Raw genomic sequence first — 15,911 nt, forward strand, 5'->3', positions numbered from 1 at the left:
GTGTGATGAACCATTGAAAAGGGATTCCAAACAGTCATATTTTTTTCAACTGTATATGATTGCAAACTAAAACTCTCCTGTCTTTTTTTACATACAGTGAAGTGCTTTGTGTTTGTGTGTGTGGTAATATTTATTATCCCCACACCCCTGCTGTATAACCCTGATGGGCTAGCCAATACTTTCTCTCTAACACACACACACACACAGAGGTTGGCAGGAGTCCAAGTCCTATTAGAGTTACAGTATTTATTAGAACAGAATGGAACAAAACCTCTAACCTCTCTGATGAGACATACATCCTGTAAACAGTCTGTTCTGATTCAACTACTGTAACAGAATAAAGGACTGGCGTGACCAACTCTCTCTCTCACACACACACACAGGTGGAGAGGGTCACTCACTCTCAGAACAATACTAACTCTGCTTCAGTCACCCTGGAAACAACTCTACCCCTTTCTGTGGGAGAACAATGAGGTGTGTGTGTGTGTTTTATCTGTGTGGTAAAATACAGTATGGGCCTAACAGGTCTGCTAACCCTGCAGAAACCTTCAGCATAGTTATGTGAACACAAGTTTAGGTCAGGGTTTCCAACTCTGGTGCTGGAGATGTGTGTTAGACGTGCAGAGCTGGGAAAAAAAAAGCCTGCACGCCCTGTAGCTCTCTTATAATCTGTTACAGTGGCTAAATTAGAAATTGGCCTTGACGGAAATGTTGCCTTTCGAGGAAAGCTCAGTTTTAGAAGACCTTGGAAGACACACAGGAATCAGTATTTTACCAATGATAGTAAACAACAAGATCAATGGAAAGTATTCAATCATAGACAATACAGTAGCAAAAAAGTTACAAATTCTATGAATACAGTTCATTTGCGAAGTGACAAACATTGATGCAAGATGTGGCAGTATTGCATTCTTATTGCTGTTTACATTACATTCACTACGGTAGAAAGCTTTCAACATGTCTGTAGTTTTCATTACTAGAAAATGCTATACATGCTATGGTTCAACTGTAGTTGTACATGAAGAAAGGTCTCAGTGCTCAAACAATCCGCTTGACTTCCTCTCACTGTAACAGTGTAATGGTCCTGTGAACACGCACGCACGCACACACACACACACACACACACACACACACACACACACACACACACACACTCAGACAGTAGTGTCAGTGATGCCCTCCAGCTGCTGTAGAATCATGGACTTCAGTGCGCTGTACCTATGGACACACACACACACACGGTATGGTGGTGAATGGCAGTGGCCTTATTACACTTTGACAAAAAATGATTTCATGTTTATATTCTCCTAAAGGCATCTACAAATAAAAGCGTATTGGTTGCGTACAGAGTTTAGCAGATGTTATAGTGGGTGCAGCGAAATGCATGTGTTAATAGTTCCTGTGTTACAGTTCAATAAAAAAATGTAAAAAGTACACAAATAATAATCAAAAACTAGAATCAAGAAATAACAAATGTCAGGACAAATCCAGTTGAAAACCCAAATAACACTGTACCAGTTATCCAAAATGCATTCTATGCGAATATACACCAAAACTACCTACTAAGATTGATATGTACAGCAGTATAAATATTACAGTGAGCTATGTCAAGAATCCAGTATATAAATACACGGTGTGTATAAACAGTGTAACAAAAATGCAATTATATACAGTGGTAGAATATTAGAATGCACTATGTGAAGAATCCAGTATATTAATAAGAATCCGGTATATAATCCAGTATATAAAGAAGAATCCAGTATATAAATATGGGACCCTGAGTGGCGCAGCGGTTAAAGGCACTGCATCTCAGTGCTCGTGGCGTCACTACAGACACCCTGGTTCAATTCCAGGCTGTATCACAACAGGCCGTGATTGGGAGTACCATAGGGCGACAGACACAATTGGCCCAGCGTCACCCGGATTTGGCCGGTGTAGGCCGCCATTGTAAATAAGAATTTGTTCTTAACTGACTTGCTTAGTTAATAAATAAAGGTTCAATAAATGTTTATAATAATAAATATGCAGTGTGTATAAACAAACAAGAATGCAATTATGTACAGTAGTGAAATATATTAGAATAATGTCTCATACATGGGACAGCAGCATTGGCTGTGTGTGTTTGTGTATTGGCGTATGCGTGTGTGTCTTCGGAGACTGCATGTGTATAAGGTGTCTGTGTGTGTTTTGTGTAAGTGAGTCTATCTTTGTCTCATACTACTTACTACTCTCACTAACTACAGGATGGCTGTTCAGCAGTCTGATGGCTGGATACTCTCCCTCTTTGTCTCTCTTTACCACACCTGCTGTCTGAACCTATGAAAAGCCAGCTGACATTTACTCCTGAGGTGCTGACCTGTTGCACCCTCAACAACCACTCTGATTATTAGTTGACCATGTTCGTCATCTATGAATGTTTGAACATCTTTTTTATATTTTTTATTGTATTTCTTTATTTCACCTTTATTTAACCAGTTAGGCCAGTTGAGAACAAGTTCTCATTTACAACTGCGACCTGGCCAAGATAAAGCAAAGCAGTGCGACAAAAACAACAACACAGAGTTACACATGGAATAAACAAACTTACAGTCAATAACACAAAAGAAAAATCTGTATACAGTGTGTGCAAATGAAGTAAGGAGGTAAGGCAATAAATAGTAATTACAATTTAGCAATTTACACATATGACCAGATGAGGATGTGAAAGTAGAAATACAGGTGTGCAAAAGAGCAGAAAAACAAAAACAAATATGGGGATAAGGTAGGTAGTTGGTTGGACGGGCTATTTACGGATGGGCTATGTACAGCTGCAGCGATCGGTAATCTTCTCTGACAGCTGACGCTTAAAGTTAGTGAGGGAGATATATGTCTCCAACTTCAGTGATTTTTGCAATTTGTTCCGGTCATTGGCAGCAGAGAACTGGAAGGAAAGGCAGCCAGAGGTGTTGGCTTTGGGGATGACCAGTGAAATATACCTGCTGGAGTGCGTGCTACGGGTGGGTGCTATGGTGACCAGTGAGCTGAGTTATGGCGGAGCTATACCTAGCAAAGACTTAACGATGACCTGGAGCCAATGGGTTTGGCGACGAATATAGAGTGAGGACCAGCCAACGAGAGCATACAGGTCGCAGTTGTTTGGAGGTTTGTTAACACAGTGTGCAAAGAAGGGCCAGATGTATACAGAATGGTGTCGTCTGTGTAGAGGTTGATCATAGAATCACCAGCAGCAAGAGCGACATCATTGATATTTACAGAGGAAAGAGTCGTCCCGAGAATTGAACCCTGTGGCACCCCCATAGAGACTGCCAGAGGTCCAGACAACAGACCCTCCGATTTGACACACTGAACTCTATCTGAGAAGTAGTTAGTGAACCAGGCGAGGCAGTCATTAGAGAAACCAAGGCTGTTGAGTCTGCCGATAAGATGGTGATTGACAGAGTCAAAAGCCTTGGCCCGGTCGATGAAGACGGCTCCACAGTACTGTCTTTTATCGATGGCGGTTATGATATTGTTTAGGACCTTGAGTGGGGCAGAGGTGCACCCATGACCAGCACGGAAACCAGATTGCATAGCGGAGAAGGTACGGTGGGATTCTAAATGGTCGGTGATCTGTTTTTTCACTTGGCTTTCGAAGACTTTAGAAAGGCAGGGCAGGATGGATATAGGTCTGTAACAATTTGGGTCTAGAGTGTCACCCCATTTGAAGAGGGGGATGACCGCGGCCGCTTTCCAATCTTTAGGAATCTCAGACGATATGAAAGAGAGGTTAAACAGACTAGTAATAGGGGTTGCAACAATGGCCGCAGACAATTTTAGGAAGAGAGGGTCCAGATTGTCTTGCCCAGCTGATTTGTAGGGATCCAGATTTTGCAGCTCTTTCAGAACATCAGCTGTCTGGATTTGGGTGAAGAAGATGCCGGTGGGGCTTGGGCCAGTTGCTGTGGGGTGTGCAGAACTGTTGGCCGGGGTTGGGGTAGCCAGGTGGCAAGCATGGCCAGCCGTAGAGAAATTCTAATTGAAATATTGTGGATTTATCAGTGGTGACAGTGTTTCCTAGTCTCAGTGCAGTGAGCAGCTGGACTTTACAGTGTCCCTAAACTTTTTGGAATTAGTGCTGAAGGGGATGCACATTTCTGTTTAAAAAAGCTAGCTGTTGCTTTCCTGACTGTGTGTATTCGTTCCTGACTTTCTGCTAGTGCAGTTCGCCACAGGGTGTTTTTGTGCTGGTCAAGGGCAGTCAAGTCTGGAATGAACCAAGGGCTATATCTGTTCTTGGTTCTACATTTTTTGAAAGGGGCATGCTTATTTAAATTGATGAGGAAAGCACTTTTATAGAACAACCAGGCATCCTTCCAGGATACCCGGGCCAGGTCGATTAGAAAGGCCTGCCCGCAGAAGTGTCTTGAAGAACGATCTAGCCTTAATGGCTATGTACTCTTATAATCTCCACCGGCACAGTAAGAAGAGGACTGGCCACCCCTCAGAGCCTGGTTCCTCTCTATGTTTCTTCCTATGTTCCAACCTTTCAAGGGAGTTTTTCCTAGCTTGCTCTTTGGGGTTTTAAGCTGGGTTTCTGTATAAGCACTTTGTGACATCGGCTGATTTAAAAAGGGCTTAATAAATACATTGTATTGATTGGCTTTATAAATACATTTGATTGACTGAAGCTACAGACAGGATTACATAAGCATTTAAGTAATTTAGCAGATGCTCTTATCCAAATCCACCTACATTAGTGAGTGGAGACATTTTTCATACTGGTCTCCCTTGGGAAACGAACCCACAACCCTGCATTGCAAGTGCCATGCCCTACCAACTGAACTGGTGTGTGTATGTGTGTGTGTGTGTGTGTGTGTGTGTGTGTGTGTGTGTGTGTTGTAGTTTATATCCTCCTTAAGGTGTCCTGTCAACACAGAGTAATGTTGTTCAGTAGGACATTACATTTTGTTGGTGGGTGAAAGTCATTCTATTCAGCACAATGTTTACAGAAATAACACACTAACAACACACTAAAAGACAAACCATAGCAACAATATACAATAATGACAAGATGAACATTCAACTTTTACAAGACATCTTCCTCTAACCAAACTAACTGTATCAATGGCACAGCACATTATCCAAGGCAAGTTCTATATACTGCAGCTAGCCATTGTGTCACGTTCTGCAATGTTTACTTCCTTTGAATGAAAGTTAAAACATAAATTGTGTTGTACAGTACTTTTTGCACAGTTCAGAATTGTTTTGCAAGAGGAAATGTTGCTCAAAAACACAAAAAACACGTAAAACACGTAAAAACCACCCAAACCCCTGAAGTAATCTTGTTTGTTGTGAAGAGTGACATACTTACTTTCTGGTCAGTTTAGAAATCTCTCTCTCCTCTTCCTCTTTCAGTTTCTCTACAAAGCTATCCAGGACTGGCATCTCAAAATTAATGTACTGAGCCACCTGGGGAGAAACAGAAGTATTGTCATATAACACCTGCAATATTTTCTCATAACATGAAGTAGGCCTATCATTTATTTTTTACACGTGAGTAGAAGAAGCCAAAATGAGAGTAGAATGGTTGGACTCTTGCACACTATGTACTTGCAAATAAACATTTAGCAAATATGTTTATATGACGACAGATCTGTCAGATATAGAGTTCAAATGTGTTACATTTTGAGTTCGCATCCCAAAATGACACTTTATATAAACTAAGCAGGACCCTGTCTTTCAAAGATAATTCATAAAAATCCAAATAACTTCACAGATTTTCATTGTAAAGGGTTGAAACACTGTTTCCCATGCTTGTTCAATTAATAAATTAATGAACATGCACCTGTGGAACGGTCGTTAAGACACTAACAGCTTACAGACAGTAGGCAATTAAGGTCACAGTTCTGAAAACTTAGGACACTAAAGAGGCCTTTCTACTGACTCTGAAAAACACCAAAATAAATTGCAATGTCCGTACTGTGAGACGCCTAAGACAGCGCTACTGGGAGACGGGACAGACAGCTGATCGTCCTCGCAGTGGCAGACCACATGTAACAACAGCTGCACAGGATCGGTACATCCGAACATCACACCTGAGGGACAGGTACAGGATGGTAACAACAACTGCCCGAGTTACACCGGGAATGCACAATCACTCCATCAGTGCTCAGACTGTCCGTAATAGGCTGAGAGAGACTGGAAGAATCGTCGAAAGAATGAGCGTTACACCGAGGCCTGTACTCTGGAGCGGGATCGATTTGAAGGTGGAGGGTCCGTCATGGTCTGGGGCAATGTGTCACAGCATCACCGGACTGAGCGTGTTGTCATTGCAGGCAATCTCAAAGCTGTGCGTTACAGGTGAAGACATCATCCTCTCTCATGTGGTACCCTTCCTGCAGGTTCATCCTGAAATGACCCTCACGCATGACAATGCCACCAGCCATACTGCTCGTTCTGTGCGTGATTTCCTGCAAGACAGGAATGTCAGTGTTCCGCCATGGCCAGCGAAGAGCCCGGATCTCAATCTCATTGAGCACATCTGGGACCTGTTGGATCGGAGGGTGAGGGCTAAGGCCATTCCCCCCATAGAAATGTCAGGGTTGCAGGTGCCTTGGTGGAAGAGTGGGGTAACATCTCACAGCAAGAACTGTGAGATGTTAAAAATCTTGTGCAGTCCATTAGGAGGAGATGCACTGTAGTACTTAATGCAGCTGGTGGCCACACCAGATACTGACTACTACTTTTGATTTTGACCCCCCCCATTGTTCAGGGACACATTATTCAATTTCTGTTAGTCACATGTCTGTGGAACTAGTTCAGCTTTTGTCTCAGTTTTTGAATCTTGTTATGTTCATACAAATATTTACACATATTACGTTTGCTGAAAATAAATGCAGTTGACAGTGAGAGGACGTTTCTTTTTTTTTCTGAGTTTACATCACACAAAACCGCTTGACATAGAAACACCGGAGTTTCTGAAATAATAACAACAGACTTTCTGGTTTTTGATGCCACTAGGGCATTTGATTGCAGGAAAGAGCTACTACATGTTTATTTGCAAGTCCACACAGTGCACCAGAGTCCCATTAAGCTGAAGATAAATACAACGCATCCACATAACTATGATGACACAGCTGTATTGGAAAAACAACAATAAAAATATTTCAATTTGAGCCTAACATTACACTGAACAGAAGGATATATTCACTGTCAACAATAATGTAGCAGCTGCAATAACAGTCTGCAATTAAACAGCCACTGCCCCAATTGTTAATACAGTCCTAACAGGGAAGTCTATCATCCGCATTCCATTAGATCAAATACCACTGATTATGTCACTGGGATATCGCTATGGGTCTGTATTTGGAGGGCCACCACAACATGGAGGTCCAACCTCTTAGAATACACATACAGTATGAAAGAGAGAGAGAGAGAGAGAGAGAGAGAGAGAGAGAGAGAGAGAGTGCAGGCTCACGTCATGTGTGACCTCCTCCCCAAGATCTGTCTCCATAATAAAGATTTTGGAGATCTTCTCACAGGGTCCATGAAGCACACGATACACCAGAGGATACGCACTGTCCTTCAATGGGGTTCTTTCTGCAACACACACACACACACGCACACAAACACGTACGCACACACATAAATATACTATTCCATACATACCCAAGCATAAACACACACACGGCACAAAGGAACGAGATGTGGTCACTTACCACCAGACTCATGGACCATGTAGAGAACAAACTCATCTGATTTATTCTCCACCTGGAGACACAGAGAGTCAGAAACATGACAATCACATCTGAGAAACTAGTGTGTGTGTATTGTGTGAGTGTGTGCTAAAATGTGTGTGTATAACTCACTCTGAACTTTTGTAGCAGCAGGTTGAGGACCTGTAGTGTTGTCATGGAGCTGTTGACTCGGACGTTAGTGACCGACCCGAACGCTGGAGTAAATACTGATGTCTGGCGAGAACACATGCACGAGTGCACACACACACACATACATAGCAAATATATACAGTGAAAAGGGCAGTGGGCCCAAAACGGATCTTTGAGGAACAATATAATTTACATTTCAGTAATTTAGCAGCCTCTGTTATCCAGAGAGAAGTATGTGCAGTTAGTGCATTCATCTAAAGGCAACTAGGTGAGACCTCCACGTATCACAGTCATAGTAAGTAAAAAAAAAAAATAGCATAAATAAAGCAGATATCAGTAAAGTCAGTGCTATAGTAAGAAAAGACAAGTGCGAGTGTTAGTGGGATTAATCAAGATACTTTTTGAAGAGGTAGGTTTTCAGATATTTTCTGAAAAAGGGCATATAAAACTTTGGAGTCACCAGTAAGCACAGCTATGTGTGTGTGTGTGTGTGTGTGTGTGTGTGTGTGTGTACATACTGTATGCATGTGTTACCTTGTGGTTATAGAAGTGTCCATTGATGGAGAATCTGTGTGAGCGTAAGTGCTGCAGGTCGGAGTGTGCGTGTGTCTTTGACCTTCTGGTGACCCCCATGAAGGAGGCATCACTCCTGGTTCGCAGCAGCTGGGGGACCTCCTCATCGTCCTCCTCCAGACTACCTGAGGGAGAGAACAAAGAATTAGAACTTCCTCTTCCTTCTGCTCCTCCTCCTTACCCTCATCACCCCCCTCATACTCTAACTCAAAAGTAATGTTTATACAGTGTCTGTACAGGCCATAATACTTTTAGTGTATTTATAGATATGTACAGGACCTTCGGAAAGTATTCCGACCCCTTGACTATTTCCACATTTTGTTACGTTACAGCCTTATTCTAAAATTGATTAAATAAATGTTTTTCCACAACAATCTACACACAATACCCTATAATGACAAAGCAAAACAGGTTTTTAGAAATGTTTGCAAAATTATTTTTTTAAATAACAGAAATACCGTATTTACATAAGTATTCAGACCCTTAGCTATGAGACTCCAAATTGAGATCAGGTGCTGCCTATTTACCTATACAGTATAAGGTCCCACAGTTGACAGCCCATGTCAGAGCAAAACCCAAGCCATGAGGTTGAAGGAATTGTCCGTAGAGCTCTGGGACAGATCTGGGCAAGGGTAACAAAACATTTCTGCAGGTCCCCAAGAACACAGTGGACACCATCATTCTTAAATGGAAGAAGTTTGGAACCACCACGACTCTTCCTAGACCTGGCCGCCCGTCCAAACTGAGCAATTTGGGGAGAAGGGCCTTGGTTATGGAGGTGACCAAGAACCCAATGGTCACACTGACAGAGCTCTAGAGTTCCTCTGTGGAGATGGGAGAAACTTCCAGAAGAACAATAATCTCTGCAGCCCTCCACCAATCATGCCTTTATGGTAGAGTGGCCAGACGGAAGCCACTCCTCAGTAAAAGGCACATGCCAGCACGCTTGGAGTTTGCCAAAAGCCACCTATGGACTCTCAGACCATGAGAAACAATATTCTCTGGTCTGATGAAACCAAGATTAAACTCTTTTGCCTGAATGCCAAGCGTCACGTCTGAAAGAAACCTGGCACCATCCCTACGGTGAAGCATGGTGGTGGCGGCATCATGCTTTGGGGATGTTTTTCAGCGGTAGAGACTGGGAGACTAGTCAGGATCGAGGGAAAGATGAACGGAGCAAAGTACAGAGAGATCCTTGAGGAAAAGCTGCTCCAGATCTCTCAGGATCCCAGACTGGGGTGAAGGTTCACCTTCCAACAGGACAACGACACTAAGCACACAACCAAAACAATGCAGGAGTGGCTTCAGGACAAGTCTCTGCATGTCCTTGAGTGGCCCAGTCAGAGCCCGGACTTGAACACGATGAAACATCTCTGGAGAGACCGGAAAATAGCGCGCAGCAACGCTCCCCATCCAACCTGACAAAGCTTGAGAGGAACTGCAGAGAAGAATGGGAGAAACTCCCCAAATCAGGTGTGCCAAGCTTGCAGCCTCATACCCAAGAAGACTCAAGGCTGTAATCGTTGCTACAGGTGCTTCAACAAAGTACTGAGTAAAGGATCTGAATAGTTATGTAAATGTGATATATTCTATTCTAAAAAAACAGTTTTTGATTTGTCATTATAGGGTATTGTGTGTAGATTGATGTGGGAAAAAAACGATTTTAGAAAAAGGCTGGACAAAACCCTGTCGTTCTCTGTAAACATCAAAGCAGTGACTCCCTCCTGCAGGTTAATGCCCAGAGTACGACCCTACCTCACATAGAAAGCGGCGTAGGTCCTAATCCAGGCACTTGTCATCTCCCGCCTGGACTGCTGCAGCTCACTGTTGGCTGGGCTCCTGCCTTGTGCCATCAAACCCATGCAACTTATCCAGAACGCTGCAGCCCGCCTGGTGTCACCCTGCTCTTCCGCACACTCCACTGGCTTCTAGTCAAAGCTCGCATCCCCTACAAGACCATGGTACTTGCCTATGGTGCGGCAAGAGGAGCTGTCCCTCCCTACCATCAGGCTATGCTCAAAACCTACACCCCAACCCGATCACTCTGTTCTGCCACCTCTGGTCTCTTGGCCCTCCCACCCCAGCGGGGGGGTCAGCTCCCGCTCCGCTCTGCCCAGTCCAAGCTCTTTTCTGTCCGGGCACCCCAATGGTGGAACCAGCTTCCCCCTGAAGCTAGGAGGGCAGAGTCCCTGCCCATCTTCTGAAAACAACTGAAACCCTACCTCTTCAAAGAGTATTTTAAATAATCCCACAGCAACCCCCTCACACCCCCTTCTTACACTGACCTCCCCACCCACCCCACAAAAAAAAGACTCACTGTTGACTTATTGTATTTGTTGTTGCTCTGACTGCTAATAATTACTTATTGAGGACAAATATGTGATATGTGATATGTGGTTGTCTGACTTAGCTACACTACGTGACCAAAAGTATAGGGACACCTGCTAGTCGAACATCTCATTCCAAAATCATGGGCATTAATATGGAGTTGGTCCTTCTTTGCTGCTATAACAGCCTCCACTCTTCTGGGAAGGCTTTCCACTAGATGTTGGAACATTGCTGCGGGGACTTGCTTCCATTCAGCCACTAGAGCATCAGCAAGGTCGGGAACTGATGTTAGCAATTAGGCCTGGCTCGCAGACAGTGTTCCTATTCATCCCAAAGGTGTTCCATGGGGTTGAGGTCAGGGCTCTGTGCAGGCCAGTCAAGTTCTTCAACACCGATCTCAACAAACCATTTCTGTATGGACCTCACTTTGTACATGGGGGCATTGTCATGCTGAAACAGGAAAGGGCCTTCTCCAAACTGTTGCCACAAAGTTGGAAGCACAGAAGCGTCTACAATGTAATTGTATGCTGTAGCATTAAGATTTCCCTTCACTGGAACTAAGGGGCCTAGCCCGAACCATGAAAAACAGCCCCAGATCATTATTCATCCTCCACCAAACTTTACAGTTTGCACTATGCATTTGGGCAGGTAGCATTCTCCTGGCATCCGCCAAACCCAGATTAGTTCGTCGGACTACCAGATGGTGATGAGTGATTCATCACTCCAGAGAATGTGTTTCTACTGCTCCAGAGTCCAATGGCGGCGAGCTTTACACCACTCCAGCTGACTCTTGGCAATGCGCTTGGTGATCTTTGGCTTGTGTGCAGCTGCTCAGCCATGGAAACCCCTTTCATGAAGCTCCCGACGAACAGTTCTTGTGCTGACATAGCTTCTGGAGGCAGTTTGGAACTCGGAAGTAAGTTTTGAAAGCAAGGACAGATGATTTTTATGCAGTACGTGCTTCAGCACTCGGCAGTCCTGTTCTGCGAGCTTGTGTGGATATCACTTCGTGGCTGAGCCGTTGTTTCCCCTTCACAATAACAGCACTTACAGTTGAACGGGGCAGCTCTAGCAGGGAAGAAATGTGACGAACTGACTTGTTGGAAAGGTGGCATCCTATGACGGTGCCACGTTGAAAGTCACTGAGCTCTTCAGTAAGGCCATTCTACTTCCAATGTTTGTCTACGGAGATTGCATAGCTTTGTTTTCAATTTTATACACCTGTCAGCAATGGGTGTGGCTGAAATAGCCGAATCCACTAATTTGAATCGGTGTCCACATACTTTTGTATAAAGTGTATCTTAAGATGACTGTAAGTTGCTCTGAATAAGAGTGTCTGCTAAATTACTAAAATGTAAATGTCTGTGTGTGTACTTACTGGTCAAGGCAGGGTCAGTAGTTCTGTCGAGTATGTTGTTGTTAGATTCTGTCTGCTTTGGAAGAACCTGGGATCTCTCATTCCTACAAACACAAATTCTTGACATAACTGATTGGCACTCACATAGGCTTAGTGCATTTGTGTGTGTGTGTGTGTGTGTACCTGTTGACCCCTCCGTAGTGGAGTCTCTCGTTGTCGTCGTGCATCTGCAGTCTGATTGGTCGCCGCAGACCCCAGTAGATATTCAACAACCCCTCGACGACCAGTGCTTGCTCCTCCTACACACACACACACACACACACACACACACACACACACACACACACACACACACACACACACACACACACACACACACACACACACACACACACACACACACACACACACGGTGTGTCTGTATAAAACGTGCTGCCTCATGCTCTACTCAATCAGGTCCGCTTTAGCCGACATTGCTCGCTCCCTTGCTTTTGGTGGTGTTGGCGGTGGAACTGCGTTAGAGCTGTCAAATCTACAAGTGACTCCTGGCATTATACATAAAGTGGACATTGCTATTTGCTGCACTGAGTCACAATAAGAGAATTCACATGCAGCCTTGTGCTCAAGTTTGAACACTGGAATGTGAGATGTAATCTAAACCTCGATCAGGCTGATCTACTGTATATATCAACGAATTGGCGATTGCACTAAAACAGTCTGCAGCACTGAAGTCAAATGTATATTGTTTGCTGATGATCTGGTGCTTCTGTCCCCAACCAAGGAGGGCGTACAGCATCCCCTAGATCTTCTGCAGAGATTCTGTCAGACCAGGGCCCCGACAGTAAATCTCAGTAAAGCAAAGATAATCGTGTTCCAAAAAAGGTAGTTGCCAGGACCATAAAAACAAATTTAATCTAGACACTGTTGCCCCAGAGCACACTATACTTACCTCGGCCTAAACATCAGCACCACAGGTAACTTTCACAAAGCTGTGAACGATCTGAGAGACAACGCAAGAAGGGCCTTCTACGCCAATAAAATGAACATAAAATTCGACATCCCAAATAGGATCTGGCTAAAAATACTTGAATCAGTTATAGAACCCATTGCCATTTATGGTTGTGAGGTCTGGGGTCCTCTCACCAACCAAGAATTCACAGAATGGGACAAACACCAAATTGAGATTCAATCTCAATTCAAAAACAACGTAAAACGCCAGCAGAATTAGGCCAATACCAGAAAAGTTAAATTCTACAACCACCTAAAAGGAAGCAATTCCCAAACCTCCATAACGAACCATCACCTACAGAGAGATAAACCTAGAGAAGAGTCCCCTAAGCAAGCTGGTCCTCGGGCTCTGTTCAAACACAGACCCCACCGGTCTAAATTTGCAAAAATGCTTTGTTTTTGCTTTGTCATTATGGGTTATTGTGTGTAGACTGATGAGTGAAAAAATATTTAATACATTTTAGAATAAGGCTGTAACGTAACAAAATCTGGAAAAAGTCAAGGGGACTGAATACTTTGTGAATGCACTGTAAATCCTCATTATTTCATAAGATGGTCATACCAAGGATCATTTAGCTATTTTATTTAGAATTTTATGACCCCTGTTGGTACAAAAAATATATACATACACACACACTACCGGTCAAAAGTTTTAGAACACCTACTCATTCAAGGGTTTTTCTTTATTTTTACTATTTTCTACATTGTAGAACAATAGTGAAGACATCAAAACAATGAAATAACACATATGGAATCATGTAGTAACCAAAAAAGTGTTAAACAAATCTAAATAGATTTTATATTTTATATTCTCCAAATAGCCACCTGAGATTCTTCAAATAGCCACCTTTGCCTTGATGACAGCTTTGCACACTTGGCATTCTCTCAACCAGGTTCATATACATTTCAACAGGTGTGCCTTCTTAAAGGTTAATTTGTGGAATACGTTTTCCTCTTAATGTGTTTGAGCCAATCAGTTGTGCTGTGACAAGGCAGGGGTGGTATATAGAAGATAGCCATATTTGGTAAAATACCAAGTCCATATCATGGCAAGAATAGCTCAAATAAGCAAAGAGAAACGCCAGTCCATCATTACTTTAAGCCATGAAGGTCAGTCAACACGGACATTTTCAAGAACTTTTAAAGTTTCTTCAATTGCAGTTTCAAAAACCATCAAGCGTTATGATGAAACTGGCTCTCATGAGGACCGAGTCATGACCTTCCCTCTTGAGTGAGGATCATAGCTGCCAGATCAGCTCCCCCCCTCTCTCCCACCAGAGTTTTATGACTTAACTGCTGGGTTGTTTAATACCTTGCAGAAACTCTCTCCCACTCTGCAGAAATGGAAGTTGAAAATCCCTTTGTTTACAACAGAGAGATTTTGTAGTACAGTAACATCCAAGATTGGATAATGAAGCAATATTTCTGTAATCTAAACATTTGGAATGGTTTGTGGCTATTTAAAGAATAATCATGTCCAACATTTATTGTTTTGTGATATCATGAAAGACATTGTAATGTAAACATTGTAACTTTAAGAGCTTTTACAATATATGTCAGAGTTGCATCTAAATGTTGTAAAACTTATGATTAAATATTAAACTATTTGTGGGAAGATAAAATGTGATTTTAGTCTTCTAAATGAGAAGTTGTATTTTCATATAAACCCGGGCCTAGTATAAAACCCCTCGTGACGAAATTCACATCAGACCAAGTAGGATGACGGTAATAGAGACCATAAAAACGTGGAGCGGTGGCTGCACGTTGAAATGGTAGGAATTTAAAACTCTAGAGACCAGACAGCGTGAAGCGGTGGCTACGCGGCTGAGAAATGGTTTACAGGTTTACAGGTTTAAGTAGACAATAGACATGAACTTCACATTTCATGTTTGCATATTTAATGCATCAAGATCTATATATAATATATTTTAGGAATACTTGTCAAGGCCGTCGAAAGAAGTGGACCAAAGTGCAGCGTGGTGGGCGTACATTTTCCTTTTTATTTAAAATGTTGCCAACAAAACAACAAACAAACAAAGCCACAACCATGAAGCTTACAGGGCTATAGTGCCACTAACAAAGATAACTACCCACACTGAAAGGAGGGAAAAAAGGGCTACCTAAGTATGATTCCCAATTAGAGACAACGAAAGACAGCTGTCCCTGATTGAGAACCATACCCGGCCAAAACATAGAAATAAAGAAACATAGAAAACAAAACATAGAATGCCCATCCAAATCACACCCTGACCAAACCAAAATAGAGACATAAAAAGGCTCTCTCAGGTCAGGGCGTGACAATACTAAAGATTCCAAACTGAGAGCAAGATAAATCTAAATGTGTTACAAGTGCTTGGTTTGGGTCGGAACACACCAGTACTGAGTACCGGCACCTTAAATTATCTACTGTTAAAATATTGGCACAGTACCGGCACCCAAAACGAGTGCCGGCACCCATTTCAGTCCACTTCAACCACTGTCTGAAACAAATTTTACTTCTGAGATTCTGTTCTCTGTGCCGCTGATAAATAGTGCTGAGCGATTAGTGCTTTTTGAGGCCTGTTCGCTGTCAGTTCGATTGAACAAAATGTAGTTTTTATTTAATTTACTTCAGTAAAAAAACAACAACATTAAATGCACTTTGCATTATGTGGGTTGAATGCTGTAACAACACAGAATAACACAATAAAGTCCCATGATTGTAGTAACTGCCCATTATACTCCTTATCACTTATTAACCATAATTTATTCACATTTCTTTACTTCAATAAAAGATGTGA

At 42.7% G+C, this 15,911-nt stretch overlaps 1 protein-coding gene across 1 annotated transcript in view; it reads right to left on the minus strand.

Moving 5' to 3' along the window:
- Window positions 1-226: 226 nt before the first annotated feature.
- The window catches only part of rassf4a (Ras association domain family member 4a), a 73,311-nt gene continuing 57,626 nt past the window's right edge, over window positions 227-15,911 (minus strand). The window contains exons 4-11 of the mRNA XM_024424299.2: window positions 12,307-12,422; window positions 12,145-12,227; window positions 8,400-8,563; window positions 7,848-7,949; window positions 7,698-7,749; window positions 7,457-7,578; window positions 5,351-5,448; window positions 227-1,218 (exon numbers count right to left, since the gene is read on the minus strand). Coding sequence (XP_024280067.1) covers window positions 1,155-1,218; window positions 5,351-5,448; window positions 7,457-7,578; window positions 7,698-7,749; window positions 7,848-7,949; window positions 8,400-8,563; window positions 12,145-12,227; window positions 12,307-12,422 — 801 coding nt within the window. The 3' untranslated portion in view covers window positions 227-1,154. The remainder of the gene's footprint in view (window positions 1,219-5,350; window positions 5,449-7,456; window positions 7,579-7,697; window positions 7,750-7,847; window positions 7,950-8,399; window positions 8,564-12,144; window positions 12,228-12,306; window positions 12,423-15,911) is intronic.

The sequence above is a fragment of the Oncorhynchus tshawytscha genome, linkage group LG06, assembly GCF_018296145.1.
Source record: "Oncorhynchus tshawytscha isolate Ot180627B linkage group LG06, Otsh_v2.0, whole genome shotgun sequence".
Lineage (NCBI taxonomy): Eukaryota > Metazoa > Chordata > Actinopteri > Salmoniformes > Salmonidae > Oncorhynchus > Oncorhynchus tshawytscha.